This window comes from Anser anser (assembly GCF_964211835.1).
Source record: "Anser anser genome assembly, chromosome: 11".
Taxonomy (NCBI): Eukaryota; Metazoa; Chordata; class Aves; order Anseriformes; family Anatidae; genus Anser; species Anser anser.
Window position 1 is genome coordinate 17,460,130 of NC_139732.1, and position 21,478 is coordinate 17,481,607.

Genomic DNA, 21,478 nt, shown 5'->3' on the forward strand with positions numbered 1-21,478 from the left:
ATGAACTGGGGTCATAGGTTCTCTCATCTTAAGACATACTATTTTCACAACCACGTTCGTTTAGATTAGCAGAAACGTTGGAACACACAGACCAATGAAGCAGGCTTTCTATGCGAATTCCCGGGTGCAATTCTAAGAATCTTTCCCTCTGGACTTTGACCCTTTTTATATTGTATGATATGAGGGTTTTCAATCAACAGTAGTCATTAGATTTAGAAATGGGTACATAAGAAAAAGGTGAGATTAAAAAAAAACAACTCATATTTGTATACATATATGCACACATACTTGTTCCTAAACATTTCTGAAATTCAGTTAACCCTCAGACATCCTTTTTAATACTTGAACTCCCACCCAAATATTTGTTTCTAGAATTGCTAGGTAATGAGGAATCGTATCTTACAGCTGTTTAGTAATTCAGCAGCCCTTCCTCTGCAACTGTGTTTACTATGAGAAAAACCTCTGAAGTTCACTGCTGATTTTAGCACTGTATTTGTAGTGTAACTCCAGTCTCAAACAGTTCGGTGAATTTTCTTCCAGCTCTTGATTCCTCACTGAGCTCACTAGGTGGCTGTCTAAGAACACATATATTCTTTTACTCGCTGAAATATAGTTCTTTTACTGCTGTGCCATTCTCTGAGTTCACTCTGGAGAGCACCCTCTCATCAGCCACAGAAGGTACCACTGCAAGGTCTGGGCTGAAAGAGCCCAACCCCACAGGTATCAGACATCAGATCTCTTTGATTAAACCACTCTCAGTCTCCAAAACCTGGAAACGTCTGAAGTGCAGAATTAAGTATTTATATCAAGTCCAAGCCTCAGCTGAACAACTTTCTTGCAACACTCATTTTTGAAATTCTAGGTGATATATTCATAGAAGTTGGATGAAAAAAGGGAATAAGGTAGAACATGCATAACTAAGGCTAGTTTGTTCTTCCAGTAGGCTAGAGAAGTGAGGCAAAGCATCTTCCAGAAACTGGAAACTGTAGCTTGTGAGAGAGTAAATTCAGAAAAACTGTGTGCTGTTCACTTAACATCCTTCATGTTGTAAAAGTCATAGAATCATCTAGGTTTGAAAAGACTTTCAAGATCACTATGTCCAACCATTAACCTGACCTACTGAGTCCCACCACTAAACCATGTCCCTTAGTGCCACATCCACAGGTCTCTTCAATACCTGCAGTGAAGAGGATGCCACCACTTCCCTGGGCAGCCCATTCTAATGCCTAACCACCCTCTCCATGAAGAAATTCCTCCTAATATCCAATCTAAACCTCCCCTGGCACAACTTGAGAGTGTTTCCTTGTGTCCTGTTTTTTTATCACCTGAGAAAAGAGACTGACACCTCCTTTCTACAACTTCCTTTCAGGAGCAAGAGGTCTCCCCTCAGCCTCCTCTGCTCCAGACTAAACAGCCCCAGTTCCTTCAGCTGCTCCTCATCTTGTTTTCTTGTCCCTGCACCAACTTCATTACTCTTCTCTGCACACGCTCAAGCAACTCAGTGTCCTTGCAGTGAGGGGCCCAAAGCTGAACACAGTACTCGAGGTGCGGTCTCACCAGTGCTGAGTACAGGGGGACGATCCCTACCCTGGTCCTGCTGGCCACACTACTTCTGATGCAGGCCAGGATGCCACCGGCCTTCTTGGCCACCTGGGCACACCGCTGGCTTACGTTCAGCTGGCTGCCAACCAGCATCCTCAGGTCCTTTTCTGCTGAGCAGCTTTCCAGCCGCTCTTCCCCCAGCCTGTACGGCTGCATCAGGTATTACCTTATTACCAGATGTCCTTACTACCAGATGTGGTTTGAGTTTGACTTGTACGCACTGATTTTGTATGGTTATGAATCCTTTAATTTATGGGAAATTACTTCTGATTGAGATGAAAATTGGACCCCAAGGCTCAGGCTGAGCTGAACTTTGGGCATGTATCTCAGTTTTCCAGTGCTTTTCATTGGAAACCCTGACTTAGGAAGGAAAGTATGCATGGATCTCTCTCTAGTCCATGTGTCATCCTGTTGTCTTCAGTACTGCAGAATATAAAGCAGGGAATGAGACCACACAGGAATACATCTCTCTAGAGCACCCCTGAATCTTACTTACATGGTTTGTGTTACTCAGTACTGCTCCAGAAAGATGAGGTAGGGAATAGGCAGTATCTTGTCTCTGTGCCTTAATGTAATTGCAGCAAAGCTGAGTCAGCACATGGCTGGGAATGATGTTAATTGCTTATGCATGGGTAGGATGGGAGAATAGTAGGGAACATAAATGTTATCTCTACTTGATCATTTTTTTCTCATCACCATATTTTCAACAGGATACTTACATTCCATACGATAATAATTTTTCTTTTAGCGTAACCGTGTTGAAAATCTTAGATTTACCTGACACTTTAACAATATTCAGTTGGAAACACTGAAACAAGATACTTAAGGCTGGGGGCTGGGTCAGCTCTATATCTTCCAGAAAAACTTAGACTGTGAAATAGTTTGTTTCCTGTCATCAGAACACAAAACGCTGATGTACAGCTCTCCAGTGCCTTCTAGGAGCTGTAATTCGCTTGTTCTCTGCCCAGCTCTGGTATTTTTTGGCACCTTGCAAATACATGATACCTTTTCCACATGAAGATAAATGCATAGTTTTAAGCATTCATTTGCCATAAATCTTAATTTGCATATTGCAAGTTTAGCTGAAATAATAACAAATTGCAGAAGTGTTTTTGCCTGACTATCAGGAGAGTATGAAAGCTAGCATTCTTGGCTCAGTATCTGCGGGATTAATCTGAAACGCTAAAACATGATACTGGAGCTGATCAAACCGTGCAAGCTACACCTGAGGGGAATTTTTCTCATGGAATTCATAAAAACGTCCTTATTTTCTCTTGATTAGATGTGACTGTTAAGGTTTAAATAGAAAGCAGCAACTTGTACATAGACAGCAGTGGGAGCTTTACAGTTCCAAAGCCATAACTTGTAATCAGCATAGTTCCCTGTCAAAGTGGATTACCCCAAGACACTTCACAACCAGCTCCGCTCCCCATCCCCCCATGGCTTCAGGGGGGGAGCTTTGGAACAGGAGGAGAGAAGCAGAGAAAAAGGGGGTGCAATTGTCCGAGAGAGACAGAGCTATGTGCCAAAATGTCTGAAGGTTTCAGAACTGTATGAATCTCACATTATTGGTATTTTATTTTTTAATCAACCACTGTTATTGAAAAGACAAATCCACTGTTTGTCTCCCTCTTGTATATAGTTAGTTCACTACAGTAACACAATTTGGAAACTGAGGTGTAAACTCTGCTTTCAAAGAGTCCTTTGGTAGCTGCTGGCTAGGATCCATCCAGTAGGCATGAGGTTCAGAAGGTTAATGAGAAGATCAGGGAAGAGCATTTACAAGAGCCAGCAGCAAGAATAACCCAGTTCTTGAAGTACTCTGTCCCTGAGCAAAGTGTAATTGTGTCATCTAGGAAGCTGGGGAACTGCTTTCTTTACTCTGGTTATTTCCTGAATAAGGACAGATAGCCTTTATGATTTATTTATTTTTTAACCTTAATTAACTTACTCGTACAAAATAAGAGCTAGATTAACAGCCCAGAAAATCTATACCAGATATATTGTATATAGGTAGGTAAGAACAGTTCAGGTGGTAGAAAAAGAGAGTATCAGCATATCCATGAAGTATCTCATCTCTGCCTGTTGTCAGTCAGAAGATAGGTTCCCATCCATTTTATGTTTCTAAGTTATGCTTCAATATAAAAAATTAATTCTTGGCCCATGCCGAAGACCAGCAGAACCACTGAATTATGGCTCTAAACAAACACAATCCGATGCAAATACTGTGCAGCAAACACAAGCCCCTTCAACCTTGCCCTTACTGATTACAATAGGTCAAAGCTCAGAAGCTGTGTAATCTCAAACTTTAATTTATAGCTCTAGAATCAACCCTCAGCTGTTACACAAGCAGTTCTGTGAACTTCTGGCTTCTTAACTAGCCCAGATGAAGTTTTTTCACCACCACACATGACTGATCTACAGCACTGCATTGCAGCATGGACACAGACTCTCTGATTTAGCTCTACATTACAAATAGCAATACAACTGGTGAAACTGAACAGGATTCTCAGAATAAGTAAGCTCTACTGTAGAATCATGGTGCAAAGGAATAAATAAATGGCTGATGAATGTCCCAGATGTTAAACGTGTTTTGTATCAGCTACCTGGGAGTTGCACTGGTATGCTCTTGGATCAGTATGGCGAATATAACGTAGGGCTAATCCAGCTTGAGGTTAGTCAACTGTTTATGACACACAGAGCAAGCTGTATACTTAGCTGAACAAGACACTTACAACAAGTTCAGGATTTTCATTACAAGTTCCACTGCAGTTGAAAAAGAAAAAAAAAAAGAAAAAAAAAAGGGGGGGGGGCAGAATTAGATGTTAACTGGCCACAAGACACAACAAGAATTTGAGTTCAGAACATGTAATATGGTAGATGTATATCATAGTTGCCCATATACCATCTTAAGGTCTCACTGAATAGTTGAATGCTTTTAAAATTAGATGTTACAGTTTGTTCATAAGCAATTTTGGTTTTGCAACTAGTATTTTAGAAGTGGACACCAAAAACCTCAAAATTAAATTGTGGTAAATGATACAGTTTGAAGAAGTATATCCTATATTTAATTGGGGAGGGCTGTGTTTACAGCCTGTTATTGTCTGTTGGTTGACTTTTCCCCACACTCCAGCAAAGACAATAATGAGTAAGTCGTGGTAGTTCTGGGCAATTTAGCATTTGCAATGTATTTTTACAAAGTCTGAGCTGATGAACTTTCTGCTGACAGGCAATATCTGCGTCTAGAAATGAAATGTTCTGATCCTATTAAAATATTATCTATCAATGGAGAGTGCTGTACACTTAAATTTTTGAAAGTTAGACTTCTTTTAATGGACTTGGAAGTAGAGTATCCTGCAAAGGGTGGAATTATGATTTGCATATTGAATCTTCTCATTTAACTCACATGGATAAACAGTGACATATCATTAACACAGTGAATAATCTAGAAGCACTTTCCTTTTTGCAGGGTTTGTCTATTTGGGGAAAAAAATAAATCTGTGAGATGATCTGTTTGGATGTTAAAAATACAACACAGAAAACGATCTCAATGAAAAATTGTTTTTCAACTGTCAAAAGCCCCCAGAAATGAAAGCTGTAAAGCATTTTGTTTAGTCGCTTAGAAAAAATCATTTTCGGTGATGCATTTTGGGAAAAGGCGAGCCTCAATTACTTCTTACTTGTTCAACAGTTGCATTGGATGTACAATGGGGAAATGTGAATTCTAGTGCTCTGGGGAAGGCATTGCACCAGAATGGCTTTTCCTGTGAAACTGGTCATAACTGCATCCAGGGAAAGCATTAATGGGATTTTCTCTCATCTCTCTTCATGGAATGAAAATTTATCCCTTTCTGTGCTCAGGTACCCCCCTCTACATAAGACACACAAGGATCCTGGGTGTCATTACAGGTTGCTGAGGTGAGGAGTCATGATGGTTGCCATACATTACTACACTAGAAGCACTATGAAAGCTGGTCAGAAACAACATTATACATAGGATTAACTATTTTGTACGAGAACAACTCTTGAATCCTGCAGATATCCTGAATATCTTCAAGTATAATCTAAACGGAGCTAGTAAAGGTCCATAATTTCCACAAAAGCACAAGAATGTGAGCAGGGGATTCCTGCTTTGAAGACAATGCCTTCAGTTTCTCCTATTAGACAGGCCTGATTTGGGTGTTTTGATGTTGTGAGAAGGAGAAGATCCCAAAGAGGGAGTTGTGTATGCTTTTCTCTGAACCCTGTTTGCTTTCCATAGGTAAGATTTTCATGAGTAAATATTGCTATTATAAACCCTTTTATATACTTTTTAAATGATCATGTGTGGCAGCTCTTCTATGCTGTTATGAGAGGATTAGTGAACATTATCATAACAGAACATAATAAACTAACACTTGGCGGTCCAAGTCACCTACGAGTTATTGAGGGTTTATCTTAAATCACAGTAGGTACACAGTACGGTGTTAAGGATTAAATGTATGGTGACAATGGCTTGATTTAATGCTTAGAAAGTAAGTTCAGAAGTTAGGGTTGACTAAAGGTTCTGCCTTCATTGACAGAATCTAGAAATTGCATCAGATTCTGTTTATGAATAAATACTTACTACTGAACAGAAAGTACGTAAAATAGATACTAGTTTGAAGTATAGGTCTTAGAATAGATTTTCTTTCTTTCAGGGAGCATGAGGAAAATTGGCTTTGATGTTGATATATTGGATTTTGAATTCAGAAATTCAGGTTCCATTTCTAGTTCTGCTCATCTGGGGCATTCAGGCAGTTTGTGCTCCAGTATCACTCACGGAAAATGAGCAGGCAGCTACTTCTAACCCTGCCTGGCATGTTGACTGTTAGAAGGCAAGCTCTTTGGCCAGAGTGTGCTTCTGATTGCCTCCATCCAGGGCAGAGACAATGACTATCCATGGGCAATGCGGTCAACAGCAACCGGCTTTTGTACCATTTGCAGTGCAAGCCTGGGAATCAATCTGTCTGTCACTGCCTGCTCTCATGGGAAGCAAGGGTTATTTGTAACCTGCCAGGTGAAGAACTTATACAAGAAGAAACATATACATGGAAGAACCAATTCCAGCATGGAATGGTTGGGATTACAGCCCAACCCTGACCTGGATCTGTTCTAAAGAGAAGGAGATGGAGGATAGCTGTGCTACTGGTGCACAACATGCAGAAAGCAGAAAGGAAGGTCAGCTTGATTTGGTTGATGTTTGTATGAGATTGGTGAAGAAGGAATTCAGGGTATTTTTTACCAGCTGCATCTCCTTATTCCAGAACTCTTTTTGATGGAAAGACGATTTACTGCCTTGCCAAAACCTCACATCTCTGTAGTCCCTGATAACTGCCAGGCTAACAGTTTGAATAATTCATATTTCTTTCTTTCGTCTCATGATAGTCACTATCTTGGTTAGGACTCAACATTGAGCACACCTCATTTTTGATTCATTCCACTGTATCCCAGCTTCCTTACTAACTTTCCCCTCTACGTTCCTCTTAGGCCTTAGCAATCCTTAGCATTTCCTTTCAAAACAGCCAAGACAGACTTCCACAACTTTTTGCTCTTTCAGATCTTATCTGCATGGTGTTTCCTTTGAAATGTTCTGCAATGTCCAGACAGACAATGACCCACGAGCAGCGTTTCAGATCACAATGATCTCACTGTTAATGCTTTCTTTTCCTATTGTTTCTTGTTGTATACTTGGGACAGTAAGCCTTTCATGGCATGTATACAGTGTTGTACACAATGGAACCCCAGCGACTCAGGGCTGGACATCTATTACAATAGAAATAATAATGTTAATTTATTTTATGGATATATTTGAATAGGATTTGCTGAAAAAATAAAGGAAATACAGGATATGGATCATGTTACCATAAAACCACATGCAGCAAAATGTTCATCTGTCTCCAGCATTTCATGTCTTCTGGGCATCCAGGGTAGTTGACTTTGATTTACACAATCAAGCCATTCATTAAATATCTGTTTCAGTTTTAGGCAGATGCATCCTTTACCTGAGTGATGAAATCTGACTACAGGAAACAGAGTTATTCCTTTGTGAAAAGACCCCATTCTGCTTTATAAAGTGAGCCTTGAAGCAATATACTTCTAGAAAACTGCCAAGCTTTGTATACCAAATATCGTTATAAAGGCTTAGCAATATAACAGTTGTGGACTTGGGGTTGATCCAACCACACAATAGCACATCTTTATGCAATACTTCCTCTTTCAACATCCATCTCCAGCACTGTAATTCACTGAAAACCGTCAGTTAATTTTAATTCCAAAATTCTAGACCAGAACACAAAGCAGTTTCAAGTCTGAAGTCTTGTGTGGACATATTAATTATTTAAATCACTCGTCCAAATCATGTTCAAAAGAGCACTTGCTGGGAATCCTTCAGGAGCAGACTGATCCATTTTTTATTAGTGCCTACTAGATTACAGTGTAAGTCAGAGGTATGCTCAGTATTTCTTACCAACAGTACTCTGTGAAGCAGGTCAGAGACCTGCGTGGTGGTGAATGAATGGACAAGTTGGAAATATATGTTAGAGAGTATATGTAAAATGATGGAGTGACCAGATGGAGTCCCTCCTAGTTCATATCAGGGAGTGGCATGGAAATTTCATAACTGAGTCATTTTTAGAAAACTAAAGTATCCCCAGGCCAGTAGGAGAGACTGTAAAACCTAATGCTTAGTTGAGTGAGGCTTCTTGCAAACCACCTTGCAGATAAATACATACAAGAATCATGGTGGTTCTATGATATACAAGTTTCTGCTGTCTTTTGCAGGTGAACAGGTGGGTCAGTTTTGTGTTGCATATAGGGAGGGAACTTTATTTTTGTGTATTTTAGCTTCTGTATTATGCAAATAAAAACATGAAATTATGGCCATTTTGACCTTTTGTGCCTGCAGTGGGCACATTCCAGACTAGCAGCTTCAGTGGCGGGATAGTCTTGCAAGTGAGAAACATCATCTACTCTTGAAAGGCAGCTACAATATATTCACTTTGTTGAATAGCCAGTGGTGCATTCCACACTTACCAGTATAATAGGACCTTCAAAAGTAGACAAGTTTCACATGACCTTAGAACATATGTCTGACTTTGAGTCCCTGAAAGGAATGACCTCCCCCCATTCATCATAATGGCTTGTAAACACTCAAAGTCACTGTTTCTAGGGTTCCCCACCAATATTAACCCATAGAAAACCTGAATGGTAAGGGCACGGACAGGCAGTAGAAGTCATACTCAGCTATGGTGTCTATATTTCCACTGTCCCAAAGAACAAGATTTTCTTTTGGACAGCTTTTGTTGCTGTCCCCCATAGAACTGGGGTAGGTTGAGAGTCACAGACAGAAGACAATTACATAGCAGAAGAAAGTAGGATAATGTTTTACTTAAAGATATTATGGCACGATCAACACGAATGCAACAAAATGCATATACACCACTTATATTACTTGATAGTTACTTATAACCTCCATATTTTATTCATGAATTTTACAATTCCAAATATAATGAAACAGTTAGAGTACTTTATTACAAAGCTTATAAAATAATTAAATATTACACTTATATTTTTTGCTTTTTTTTTTACACCATAATTCATATTTTGTGACACTACCATTTTCTTTTCTCAGTTTTCACTTAAGGAATTGAGCAAAGAAATATAAAGGAAAAGCTATGCATTAATAAATTAATTATTTTACATCAAATAATAAAAAGGGCACAATTATAAAAACAAAACAAAACAAAAAGTAGTTTTCCTAGAAAAGAGGTTACAATTATGCAATGTTGAATATCAAGACAGAGTGATGTAGGTTGAGAGATGTTTCCAATCATCATTTCTTAAAGTATCATAGAATACATGTTTTTAATTTAAATTGTTGCAAAAGGAACTGATAATTTCAAGTGACCACTGTCTGGCATTAGTGCTGAGCTGGCTAATCTTATGCTGAAATGATACTTTAAAAAAACAGTAAAACTGAGCTACATTCATCAAAAGAAGTTGTGGGATTGGGTGGAATTAGATAAATATGTCCCTCATAGGCACTCCCCAGAAAATTACAGTAGAACATAGCTCTGTCTCAGAATGGTTTTGGCAAATAAGTTGTGTTGGGTATTTTTTCAATGCAGAAACTTTCAAAATTGTACCATTTGACATACAGTGTCACCTAACATCTTGATACTGAATGATTACAAATATCATTGTGTTTACATTTGTTTTGTTTGCTGGTGGATTCTGAACTAAATAAAAGTTTTATGAGAATGTATAAAAATAGAAATGATTTCCATTTGGTTAGAGTAAATCATCCGCTTAGCATTTGCAATTTTTTCATATCACCTATATGAATAAATAACTATTTAGAGAAGTTTGGCATGGATTGATGGACTGCAATATTCTTGTTATTTCCTTTGGGCAACAGATGAATCAAAACTTGCAGAGATTTGAGATTAAAAGGAAGACATTCTTCAGTATCTTGGCATTTAAACAACCTAGCTTCTGAAAAAAAACACTACTTTATCAAGTTTAAATTTTAAATTTACATATCTAATGAGCTTAGAAAGTTGAAAACATAACCATTGAGCTCAATAAATCTGAGTTCCTTGAGTTAGTTGAAATATGAAATTCTATTTTACTTGTAACAGAGCATTATTAGAAGTCCAAATATTCTAACGCTGAATATTTCTAGGAATACATTTCAAGTTACTAGTTAACCACCTCTGAGTTTCTACACAAAGCAGAAAATGAATTCTTCAAAACAATAAAAACATAAGCATGATGCAAAACTTGCTTTTCCAGCAGCAAGTATAATAGAGAAGCACCATATATCTTTGTAGTGCACCATTTACTTCTCGTGGTCACACATGTGACACTGGATTCTCCAACCAACAGTCATTTGAATGTCTTTCTGTGAAAGTGGCAGTAAGCAGCTTCCTTACCTGGGGATGATACTATCATAAAAGATATGAAAGGAAACACTTCTGGTTGTGTGATCTGTCATGCTGCCACGCTGTAACCTTATTCCTTGAGATCCCAATCTCTTTCGCTTGGCATTCGGGTAAATTAGCCAGAAAAAGGCGTCCTTGCCTTAATTTCTTCCTCATAATATATGACAGTGCAAAATGACACTTTAAAAGAAAGAACTGCCCGTTGAGTCTCAGTGTTCAAGTGATCCATAGTACCCTGTACTTTAGTGAGGTCAGCAAATAAAGAAAAAAACAACATTCCTTTTTCAGTATATATCCAACAAGTACTGTACCTCAGACATTCCCTTAGAAAAAAATGTCTGTTCCATCAGTGGTTTATGTGGCACCATGTCTTGGCTCAAAGCAAAGTTAATTTCAACATAAATTGAAAAAGAAAATCCTGTCACTGAAGAGTTCAGATAACACGCTGCTATCAGTTCTTCTTTGTGCATGATTTACAGCATTGCTTGCCATAAAACTTGTGGTTACAGACACCATGCTGGGGTACCAGATGACACCAGCTGAAAAAATCCACACAAGAAGGATCATCTGAAGGAGAGAAATCCAAGCAATATGTTAAGACTATGTTTTAGCAATTCTACAAATCAGGCAGTAGTTCAACAAACTTGTATGCATTTGGTAATGTTAAAAATATGATGGGTTACTCAATTCAAAGAAAACGAACCATGAACTAGCTTCCATCTCAAAAATTCTAGTTTAATTTGTTAAGCGATGCTGTTAGAGCTAATACAGTAGGAATGTCAGAGGCTAAAGGAATTAAAAAATTCAGAGCACACGTTGAAGTTCAGGAAAACAGAATGAAGTGGGGATTTGACCACTAACTGTAGTGGTGAAAAAAGTCAGTTTTGATACATTAGTGTTTTCATCTCTGATTATAAATGCTCTAAAGCCAAGTACTTGTATAAATGAACCCACTTCAATGCTCCAATGCATGTTGATACCACCATTGCATGGAGTTCAGCTGTGCTTCAAAGTAGTCTCAGTTTTGAGTTTACGTGTATATATACAGAAAATGCATGGAAAACTGAATGCATGGATCATAGTCTGTTATGTGCACAAAATGCTCTGCTGTGTGTTTGTATATCAACGCTTTCCAAAGTGACTTATTTTTCTCCTTTTGTTTATGCAGGGAGTGTAAGGAATCGCTCTTCTAACTTAAACATTTAAATTAGGTGGTATGAATCAGGCTTTTAGGACTTTATGCCATGCTGGTGAAATCTTAATTAACTAATAGGGTAAGAGATAGCTGACAACATTTTTTTCTGAAAAGCATAGTTTTTAATTGCAAAAATAAATAAGACTTTTCAATTAAGATTTTATTTCACATATTTATGTATAGATCATTTATACATACAGCCCAGTTGCTTTAAAAAACATTTCATAGTTACTGCTTTCTACTGTTTTGTAGTGGATGCTTTACTTTTCTTTGAAAGAGCAGAGTGATGATTCATATGGATGATTTATAAACAAATTCACAATGTCTGGGAGAGCAGTAAGACATTTAAATGAGGTTTAGCAAAATTTATAGCTAAACTGAAATCTCCTATGAGCATGGGAAAAGATTCCATTCTGCTCTCAGAACTACTGTTTACATGGTCAATAAAAGGAATTTACAAGGAGACACTGAAGACAATCTAGCCACCGTTGTCTGCATTCTCAGATCAGCTAAGTTGAGTCATAAAAGATATATGCTCCCTTACATAGCATAGGCAACTTCTTCACAGTTTGTGGTTCAGGAGTCATCCCAGTCTCTTTGTATGAATTTATTTTGATTATTCACTGCTTCACATTTTTTTACTTACATTTTATGATGGCAGTGGTGATGTTGTATACATTTATCACTCTCAAAATTGTTTGAATGAATAGCAAAATGAAAAAAAAATATATTCCTCAATTTTTAAAAACAGAATCCTATCTATAAATGTTATCTAAAGAAAATACTATCCTGGAACAAAAAGTTTTCTGGGAACTGGGTGGCTCAGTGTCATACTGTAGCCTTCCCACTCTACCATGTTATGCTTCTACTCTTAACCGAATGTCAGTAGGGATGGAAATGGTAGTTTAGCACCAGCTTTCACTATATCTGATGCCCCCCTGCAGAATTTGCCACTGGAAGGACCCAAAGCAGGCAACCAATGAAAGACATGCACAGCTCAAGGCAAGGAAAACCATTCTAAGTCAGAAAGATCTCCTGCGGTGTAAGCATAAATTTTCAAAATCTGCAAATTGCTAGTTGTTTTTTTTTAATTTATTTTTTTAAGAAATGAGAAGGCAATGTTAATAAATCTTTATCTCCCTTCTGAAGACTGGAGTGCAATGCTAACATTACAGAGGTGTGGCCGAAAACTTTACTCTTGGGACTTAATCCAAAGACTATTGGAATGAACACAAATACTCCCTCTAGCTTCAGTGGATGTGGATCAGGCTGTCAGTTCCTTATTTCTATTTACTCAAGTATTTACATGTTGGTTTAATTTTGATTGATTTCAAGCAGTTGGATATGTTAGGAGTTATGGTGACCGTAACTGCATCTAACAGATGGAAAGGACCCAGCTTGTCTAGGAAAGTGTGTAAACTCTCCCTGAAACATTAATTTCTTGACTGTGATCACTGAGCTGGAGCTACGTGGCTGATAATAGAGACTGATTTGCTTGAATGTGATTCCAGCACAGCTGGTTCCCCCTCTTTTTGCTGCTTTAGACAGAAAGTTAGAGAGCAGTGAGGAGATAATTGATCTCCAGAGCCTGACGACCCAGTTATAATAAAGGTGAAAGGGCTCCTGCAGATGTGAGGCAAGAGAGAAACAGGCCAAGGCCAAAATTAATAACAGACATTACTTCAGACATGAAATAAAGCAGAGGGAGGCTGGGGTAAAAGAAAAGTGCTTGCTGTATCATGATAGAAGAGGATGTAATACAGAAATTCTGAAGTACAACAGAACTTTGGAAAGCTTCATTAGCATTTGAATTGTTGAGAGCATTTAACTGTAGAAGCAGGACAACTGCTCCGTTATCTCTTTTAGGACCATTTCATCTGTATATCCTAGTTTGGATTCAGGCCCCCAGATATCACAGTTTGATAATCTGTGTGTCTTGAGTTGCTGTAGTAGAATGGTCTAGCACATAAGACATCACTGGGTTTTACAGGGTTTCTGTGCACAGTGAATGTCACAAATCAGTAGAGACAAGAGGGGGTGTTGCCTAATGTCAAATTACAAGATGCAGGGCCAGAGCTTGACCTTTGCCTCCAACTCTCTTTTTTTTTTTTTTTTTTTTTTTTTTTCTTGTAATCCAGCCTAAGTTTTATAGATGTTACTTTCAGGTCCCTGTTTTAAGATGGTAACAAGATGGTTAAGGTACAATATTTTGACAGTTAATGTTTGAAGTGCTCTAACATGCCTAGATAACTGTTGTTATATGGGACAAACATGGACCTCGTGAGCTTTTTTCCTCAGTTAAGAAGGAGTCACAAACTGTACCAGCTTGTGAGCAAATACACAGGATGGTGCAAATGCACCTCTCTCTTTTTTTGGTGGTTCTGAGAAAATTCCCATTCCATCTTTAACACAAAGCATCTTACTTCTGCTCCTCCAGAATTGCAAAACACAGTAAAGAGATGGGGAGGGATATAGCAGACACAAATGGGGAGACAGATGAATTTCTTGTTTCCTGTCTGCATGTGCCATACACTGATCAGGAGGAGAGAAGAGAAAGTACACTCTAGACAAAGCATTTTTGGACAGCCTGGAGGTGGGTGTAATCTGAAGCTTGGGTGGACTTTAAAACACTAAAAAATAAATGGCAAGTTCTCATTTGTTACTTCAAATGTCACTATTTTTAATCATAAAAGAATACCAGCATAGGACACTCTGATGTGAATCAACAAGATAATCTGAAGGTGCAGCTCAGAACCAAACAGTATAACTTTAAAAAATATTTTTAAAACATACCTTATTTTTTAAATAAAATTATTATTTTTTTATTTTTTTAAACATTTTTAAAATGTTTTAAAAAATGTTTTTAAAATCTTAGTTATATTGAAGTTTGCTTTAAGAGGGCTCACTCTGAGAAGAGAGATACTGTAGTATTGGAGAGTAACTGTAAAGCTGCAAAGTTGGGAAAAATTCATTTGTGCAGGAACATGCTAAATACTAACCTTCAGTGGGTGTAACTGGAAAAGATGATTTTTACTGGATATAGAGTATATCTATATATATAGATATAAGCAACCAACCCTGCAGCAGCATGTAGAGCTGAGTTTTACCTCTTTTCACAGGGGCTGGGCAGAAGTTAGTATTGCAAGCTCTCAGGATTGCTGGCTTCTGATGGGGCAAGCACCCAGAAGCTGGTCTCCCTTGACGTAGGCACTGTACACTCCGGGTTTGCACTCCCCCTCCACATGTTACTGTACACTGTAGACAGGAGGGGGGGAAAAAAAAAAAAAAAAGCTGTCTTTAATTATAGGGAATCTCTCAGATCTCATGAAAGCCAAAGGAAAAAGTTTCAAGGGTTTAAGATGAGACTTTCAGAAAGATTTCAGGATCTGATGTGTTGATGCTCGGCAATCCCCATCAGGACCAAATTTTCAAAGACGTGTGCATCTGTTCTCCATGTTGAACCCTTCTGAAAGTGTGGTTATTTAAGGACTCCACTGAAAATTTGGTTCTTTACTTAGGCATCTAGACATAAACTGAATATTTTAGAAAACCTGTTCCTGATTGTCTGCACTGATTTCTTTTGAACTCTGAGCCTCTGGTCCCAATCCTGCTGTCTGAACAGAGATAAAACTCCCACTGGAACCATAATTATGGCAGTATCTGGGGAAAAACACTATGCGTTTTCAGGAAGATCTATGAAGTATGTTAAGATGAATAAGCATTTTACTTCTATGTGTTTCATGAGAAGTTGTCTTTAAGATAAATGTGACCATTTTCATCTGATTACAATTGTCAGGCATACATTGTTTCATGTAAATGTTATTAAATGAGTGTGTGGCTCATTGATATGTGACTCATAAAGTAGATAAGTTCCAGAAATACAGAAGCTTGTTTGCAAGAATGTAGGAACAAATACAGACTGATCCCATAATTAATCATAGTATTTAGGGAATTCCAGGCAGTCTGTGCTGGTCCTCACATCCATTGTGCATGTAGCTATGTAATAGTTCAACCACAGTGCAGTTCGAAGAAGACTGAGAAGGAAGTATAGGGGACCGACCATGGAATCTGATGCCTCTGGAGCACAAAGAACACGTCACGGTGACATTCTTCAGATAAAGGACAAAGAAATGAACTGCACCAAAATACATGATGGATAAGGACCAGCTGCATCATGCTCCAGTGGCTGAGTGGTGTGACCTTCCTTAGGGAACAGGCGTGTGCAGGAGACACCCGTGGACTGTCAGCACTGGGGATATAACCTCCTCTGTCCTCCTCCCTACAGTTGAACATTTTTGACTACAGCACAATGACCGTAAGACTCAAGCTAGCTTCAATTTGGGTAGCTCAGACTCACATTGCCCTAAAGTCACAGTGGCATAGTCTTTAGCATTTTACACCATGCTGGATGTTTATGCAGTTCCAGCTAGCATCCATTCTGTGGCATGTGATACCACCACTTCTCTAGGTTTGGTGCTCTCTAAAACCACCTTCTAATTACAGTGGATACGCTGTCCAGGAGTCAGCAGTCACTTTGCAGTTGTTCCATTCTTTAATGCTGTGCACTAGGGTATGCTACATGAACTACCATGCAGGGAGACTTGCTCCTTTAAAAACTCCAGAAAATCCAAGACATGAAATGCTGCTGGAGAGACAGTGCTAGCTGGGACTGGGAGAATGAGGCAAGAAAGCTTCCTGTTCCTACCTGCTGCCAGGGTGAGGAATACCAGCCAGATACCATGTTATACAACATTTGTGATGGACAGGCTCCATTGTTACAAGCTTCTTCCAGGTCTGTGTTTGGTTTCTTGATGTTTCTACATCTTCTCTGAGGAAAGGTGATCAATTTCCCATGGATGCTTTTCTCACCACATTTTAGTTCTCGCTTGTGTACACCTGGGCCACAGGAAGCTGAGCACTGCAAAAGCAACATACACCTTTTACATCTATAGAAATGCCCTCAGAGAAGGCTGTGCTATGCTCAAGACAACTCAAATTATGTGAAACTACAAAAGCATTACTAAAACCACAAAGACCACATTCCACAATGTATAAAAAGAAATATGAATCCAAGTCAGAGGAATTCCAGAAAAACAAAGACATAGAGTACATCTAACTACACCTGAATTTAAAGAACTGTTTTTATAGTGGCTTGCAAACAACGCCTGATTTTCAAATGTTAGCTTAGCTTCTTTTTCCCCACACAGTTTGTGTGTGCCCCAAGTCAAGACCAGTGAAGGAAGACAGTGAGCCATGTAGCTGTACCACTTTACCTCACTCCAGGAAGAAATCACCCACTGCAGCCGGTCATTTTTGGGGCAGCGTCCTAGCACACAGGTCTGCTGGGATTCAGGTTTATGGTCTTGGCTGCACATACTATCAGGCAAGATTTTAAGCTTGGTAGAACCAGTACTTTTGCAGTAGACATCCCGTTTCTTAACACCTCTCCCACAGGTCTTGGAGCACTGTGATGGAAAGAAATTCTCATTTGAGCTACAGGAAATGCAAACTGACATTATTTGTATTTTGCAGTAAGCATAGAAACCATGGTTAATGTGCTCTGTAGCTGTCATTATAATGCAAGTAAACTTGAAATTCAATTCATAAACACATAACAGCAACATCTGTGTGTTGCTTCTAAAGAATTGTTCTAAGCACTTTTGTAATGTAAACTACAAACTCTTACAGCCCCCATGTAGGACAGATAAGTAATATCTCTCTTCAATAGATGAGAGAAGTTAGACTTGTGAGCAAAATTGTTTTTCCTTGGACAACATACTTGAAAACTGGTTCTAACCTTCCCTCTGAAGCTCTCCCACAGCAAGATGTTCTCAGCTGTTTGTTATTTTGTCCTGACATAGGCCCAAGGGTATCCAGGGAATCTATACATAACTCCTTCACAAATGAGTCTCACAAGACAAAATCTGATACAGAAAATCGTTAGGATGTTTGACCAAAGATATGTTAATTACCAGGATTGCAATGAAGCTTAGGACAAGTCACCAGTGAACAAATGTGTATTGCTGAGCCGTGGTTCAGTTGAAAAGACATTCCGTAGTTTTCATTGCCTTAGCATGCAACAGAATGCACTAATGAGCCATTTCTGGTGAAATGAGGAAATAAAGAGCTTTCTGCCTTGTTGCATCCTCTTCTAAGTGTTCTTCTTACTAATAATTAACAGGCACATTCCAATGTGGAATACCACATTATCACTATACAAATTAAATCACAAATGTTTTTAAAAGATTTCATGAAAGCAGAGTTGCACTGAAGATGCATTAGAAATACCTGTTTGCTGAAAATCTGGTTGTAATCTTCCCCCCAGACAGACAAAAAAATCATTTAAAATGACTCCCTGATTAGTGAAGAGAGACTGGGTATTTTGCATTTGTTTTTCTTTAACTCTTTTGAGCCTGCGATATAGGAGCTTTCAGCTGACTCTAGAAATCTTCACCGACTTGTTCAACAGGCCTGCTCGCTACTTTTAGGCAGGACTTGTGAACTTAATTTTCACAGGCTTATTTGAAATCCCAGCTTGAATTATACACCTCCCGAAGAGGAAGAAAAATGATTTATTTTTTTTTTAATTTGAAATAAAGTTTGAAAGTGTGAATATGTTTGAAGACTTTGTTCTTCCTTTTTAAATATCTAATCACCATATCTGTTTTTTACAATCTCTTGCCGTAGTAAAGTTTTGCTCACATATGCTGGAAAAAAAAGCTACTCGTCTGTCACAGTCCATTACAGGGCACTCCCCCAGAGAAGCAATCTGTACTTCTCAACCCAGAATGTCAAGACAGTCTTGAACAGGACCTAAAGAGTAACAGCACCAAGAATTGTACATAAAAGTAACAGAATTTTCAGTAAATTTAAATCCACCTTGAATCTCATTAAATGAAGATGGAAAAATCAAAATATTGTCACTCCCTTTGATATAGGTGTACTGTTGTCTCTCTCTTACATCTAAGACTTTCCCAGTACTTGATCTATCCTTACATTTGTAGTTCATACCAGCAGCAACAATAGTGAAAGAAAGAGCAGAGATGAGTTTTGTTTGTGTGTGTATGCTTTTTAACTTAGATTGGTTTAATGTGAGGCATTTCATAGGTTTGTGAATCAGGGTGTGTACACATAGGAATCTGCCTAGGGGCCTTATGCCCCTCGTGGAAATTAAGTACAGTGATATTCTAAAGTATGCTAAAGAAGAGTTATTCTGACAAAGGCAAAAGTACAGAAATTATTATTGCACATGTAAATCACAGATTTATCAACCCACAATTCAAAAGTGTGTATGCAAATAAGCATGTCCAAATACTTCTTCATCCTTGACTGCCTGTCATCTCTAAGAAAAGTTAATATTGCTGTGGGAACTGATCTCAGAGAGGAGTTTATGGCTTTGAAGAATTCGTAGAGCCTTAAGTTATGAAACCAGAAAAATCTTCCATCTGTTTGTATGTACCCAGCAGGACATCACGTGTCCCCTTCTGGTAACCCCTCCTGTCCGACCACTTATGAAGGCTAGGTAAAATATATACGTTGTTTACATGTTACCTTTATAAATAGAGCTATTCGCAAAATACTGATTTTCACAAAGTTTACACTGTTCCTTCTTGAGCAGAGATTTTGGCAGTATTTTCATTATTCCAGCAAAAGAAAATATAAGTTTTTCAAGTTACCTGAGACCATAGTCCAGGGCTCCATTCAGGTGGGCAGTCTTGACTGTTGCACATCTGCACTTGGGCAGGGGTGCTGACAGGACACAGGGAGTGGGCCACTACCTCCTCTCTCTGGAAAGCCTTTTTCTGGACACACTGAATGAGACGACTTTGTTGCCCGCCTCCACAAGACTTGCTGCATGCACCCCATTCGCCTGGTGACCAGCTTAGCGGAGAAAATATATATTAGAAACACAGGAGGCTAATTAGCTTTATAAAATCAATGTATTTGAGCCACCTATCAAAGGTGAATCACTCAGGGATTCAGCTTAGTCTACTCTACTGATGTACCGATATCTTTTCAAGCAATCAAAAAGCCTTAGTTACTTAGTCTATCTTCAAAGCAGAGAACATTTTGATAGGGATGAAATATAAGTCATACGACTAGAAAAACCAGTATTACTTATTTACAGTTCTCATCTACCAGAATGAACTTGCCTATGAATATGACCTAGAATTTGGAGTTCCACAGGGACTGAGGGAGACACTGCCATTGAGGCTGGTGGAGTATCTAGAAAATCTAGGGATCTGGCTAACAAATCACCATTCCTTTTTAACCACGTCAATGTCTTAACTGAAAAACTCTCTCTAAAAAAGGAAAAGAAAAATCTTCTCTAAAGAAATGATAGGATGATCACTTTTGTCACTTCAGCTGCTGAAGAGACCTCCAAATAGACTAACAGACCAGAGGCCAAAAGAAAAGTCAGATGGATAGCCAGGTCTGTAAATAGACGAGATTGTATCACTGGAAAGTTTTGCCTTTTGCTGTTACATTTTTCCCTTGTTTCAGTCTCTGTCAGAAGGCAGAGAGAGGAGGAAGATCCACCTAAGCTTACACAAGGAAAAAGCTGGCATGGCAAGGGAAGAGTGGGGCCAATTTAGCTGGGCAGGTACCTCCCAATGATGTGTGCATAGATACACTTGCTTAGGTTGACAAATGTTGGCATGATGCTGTCCAGCAATATCAATGGCAAACCTTAGCTTTACTCTATTTACAAAAAAGAACATACTTGCTAAAATCAGCAGTCCCGTTGTTAGTGTTTGGAGGATTTAATTGTCCTCAGACTAATAAATTTGGCAGACAGATGATGTGGAATCTAAATAAAACAGTAGGAATTCAACCAGCAAAATCCGTTGGGCAAATCTATGCTGCAGTCACAGGCAAGCTTCAGTTATGCATGCTGTCACTAAAATTACACAAAGCCTGAATAGTCACTGCCAGTCGCTTAGGCTAAGTTCAGTTCTGAAATGTCAATAGCTGCTCAGTGTTTCTGTTATAGAAGGACTGGGCGGATTCCCCAGCTCTTGTGTGTCACTTCGCAAACACACAACTGTGTCTGTCTCCGAAGGCTTATGATGTGAGACCATAACCAACAACTCAATGGGAAAACAGGGGTGAAGAAAACAAAGGAAATTAAGAATGTTTAAATGATTGCTCAAGTTGAGAACTCATTCAAATACCCAACACTGAATTTAAACTAAGTATTTTAAAACAACAGTTTTACGGATTGTTAATAATTGATGTCATAGAAAAGGGCTTTTTGTCTCAAATCCAGCTGCTTCTCCTATCCCTACTTCCATCATTTCTCACAGCATTAGCCCTGTAATGACTAGAATAGCTGCTTACATAGAGTGTTAATGACAGGAAAGTTTTGTTTTGTTTTTTATTTTCTTACTGTGTGAAAGATGTCCAGCATCTCATTAGCCTGTCTGTTCACATCTGCCTGTAAACAAAACTAATTTTAATTGGTAAGAAATGTATAAAAGGCCTATTCTGGTAAAATTCCTTTGGGAACAGAAGAAATCCCAATGCTCAATCTAGGAACTTCAGTAACTGCCAAAAGTAGTGGGAAATATAAAAAGACATAATTTAAGTGCAAAGAAATATTAATATAAGAAGTCAGTAGTTATGTATTTCCAGCACACGTCAGAAATTTCCTTTTTGCCTGATATATAAATGTTTGGACCTTTGCAATACAAACATCTGGATAGAAGATAGAGTT

General features: G+C 38.5%; 2 protein-coding genes across 16 annotated transcripts in view; one reads left to right on the top strand and one right to left on the bottom strand.

The window, feature by feature from the left end:
* LOC310905284 (uncharacterized protein) overlaps positions 1 to 21,478 on the top strand; it is a 289,193-nt gene that overhangs the window by 243,628 nt on the left and 24,087 nt on the right. The window lies entirely within an intron of this gene.
* The window catches only part of ADAMTS18 (ADAM metallopeptidase with thrombospondin type 1 motif 18), an 84,508-nt gene continuing 72,097 nt past the window's right edge, over positions 9,068 to 21,478 (bottom strand). For 11 of the 12 annotated variants that reach the window (XM_083851354.1, XM_083851356.1, XM_083851363.1 and 8 more), the window contains 5 exons: positions 19,437 to 19,641; positions 17,034 to 17,225; positions 16,466 to 16,678; positions 14,868 to 15,015; positions 9,068 to 11,132 (listed from right to left, as the gene is read on the bottom strand). In XM_083851354.1, the coding sequence (XP_083707480.1) occupies positions 11,017 to 11,132; positions 14,868 to 15,015; positions 16,466 to 16,678; positions 17,034 to 17,225; positions 19,437 to 19,641 (874 nt within the window). In that variant the 3' untranslated portion in view covers positions 9,068 to 11,016. Of the gene's footprint in view, positions 11,133 to 14,759; positions 15,016 to 16,465; positions 16,679 to 17,033; positions 17,226 to 19,436; positions 19,642 to 21,478 lie in introns of all 12 variants that reach the window. The other variant, XM_083851357.1, reaches the window with a different exon arrangement.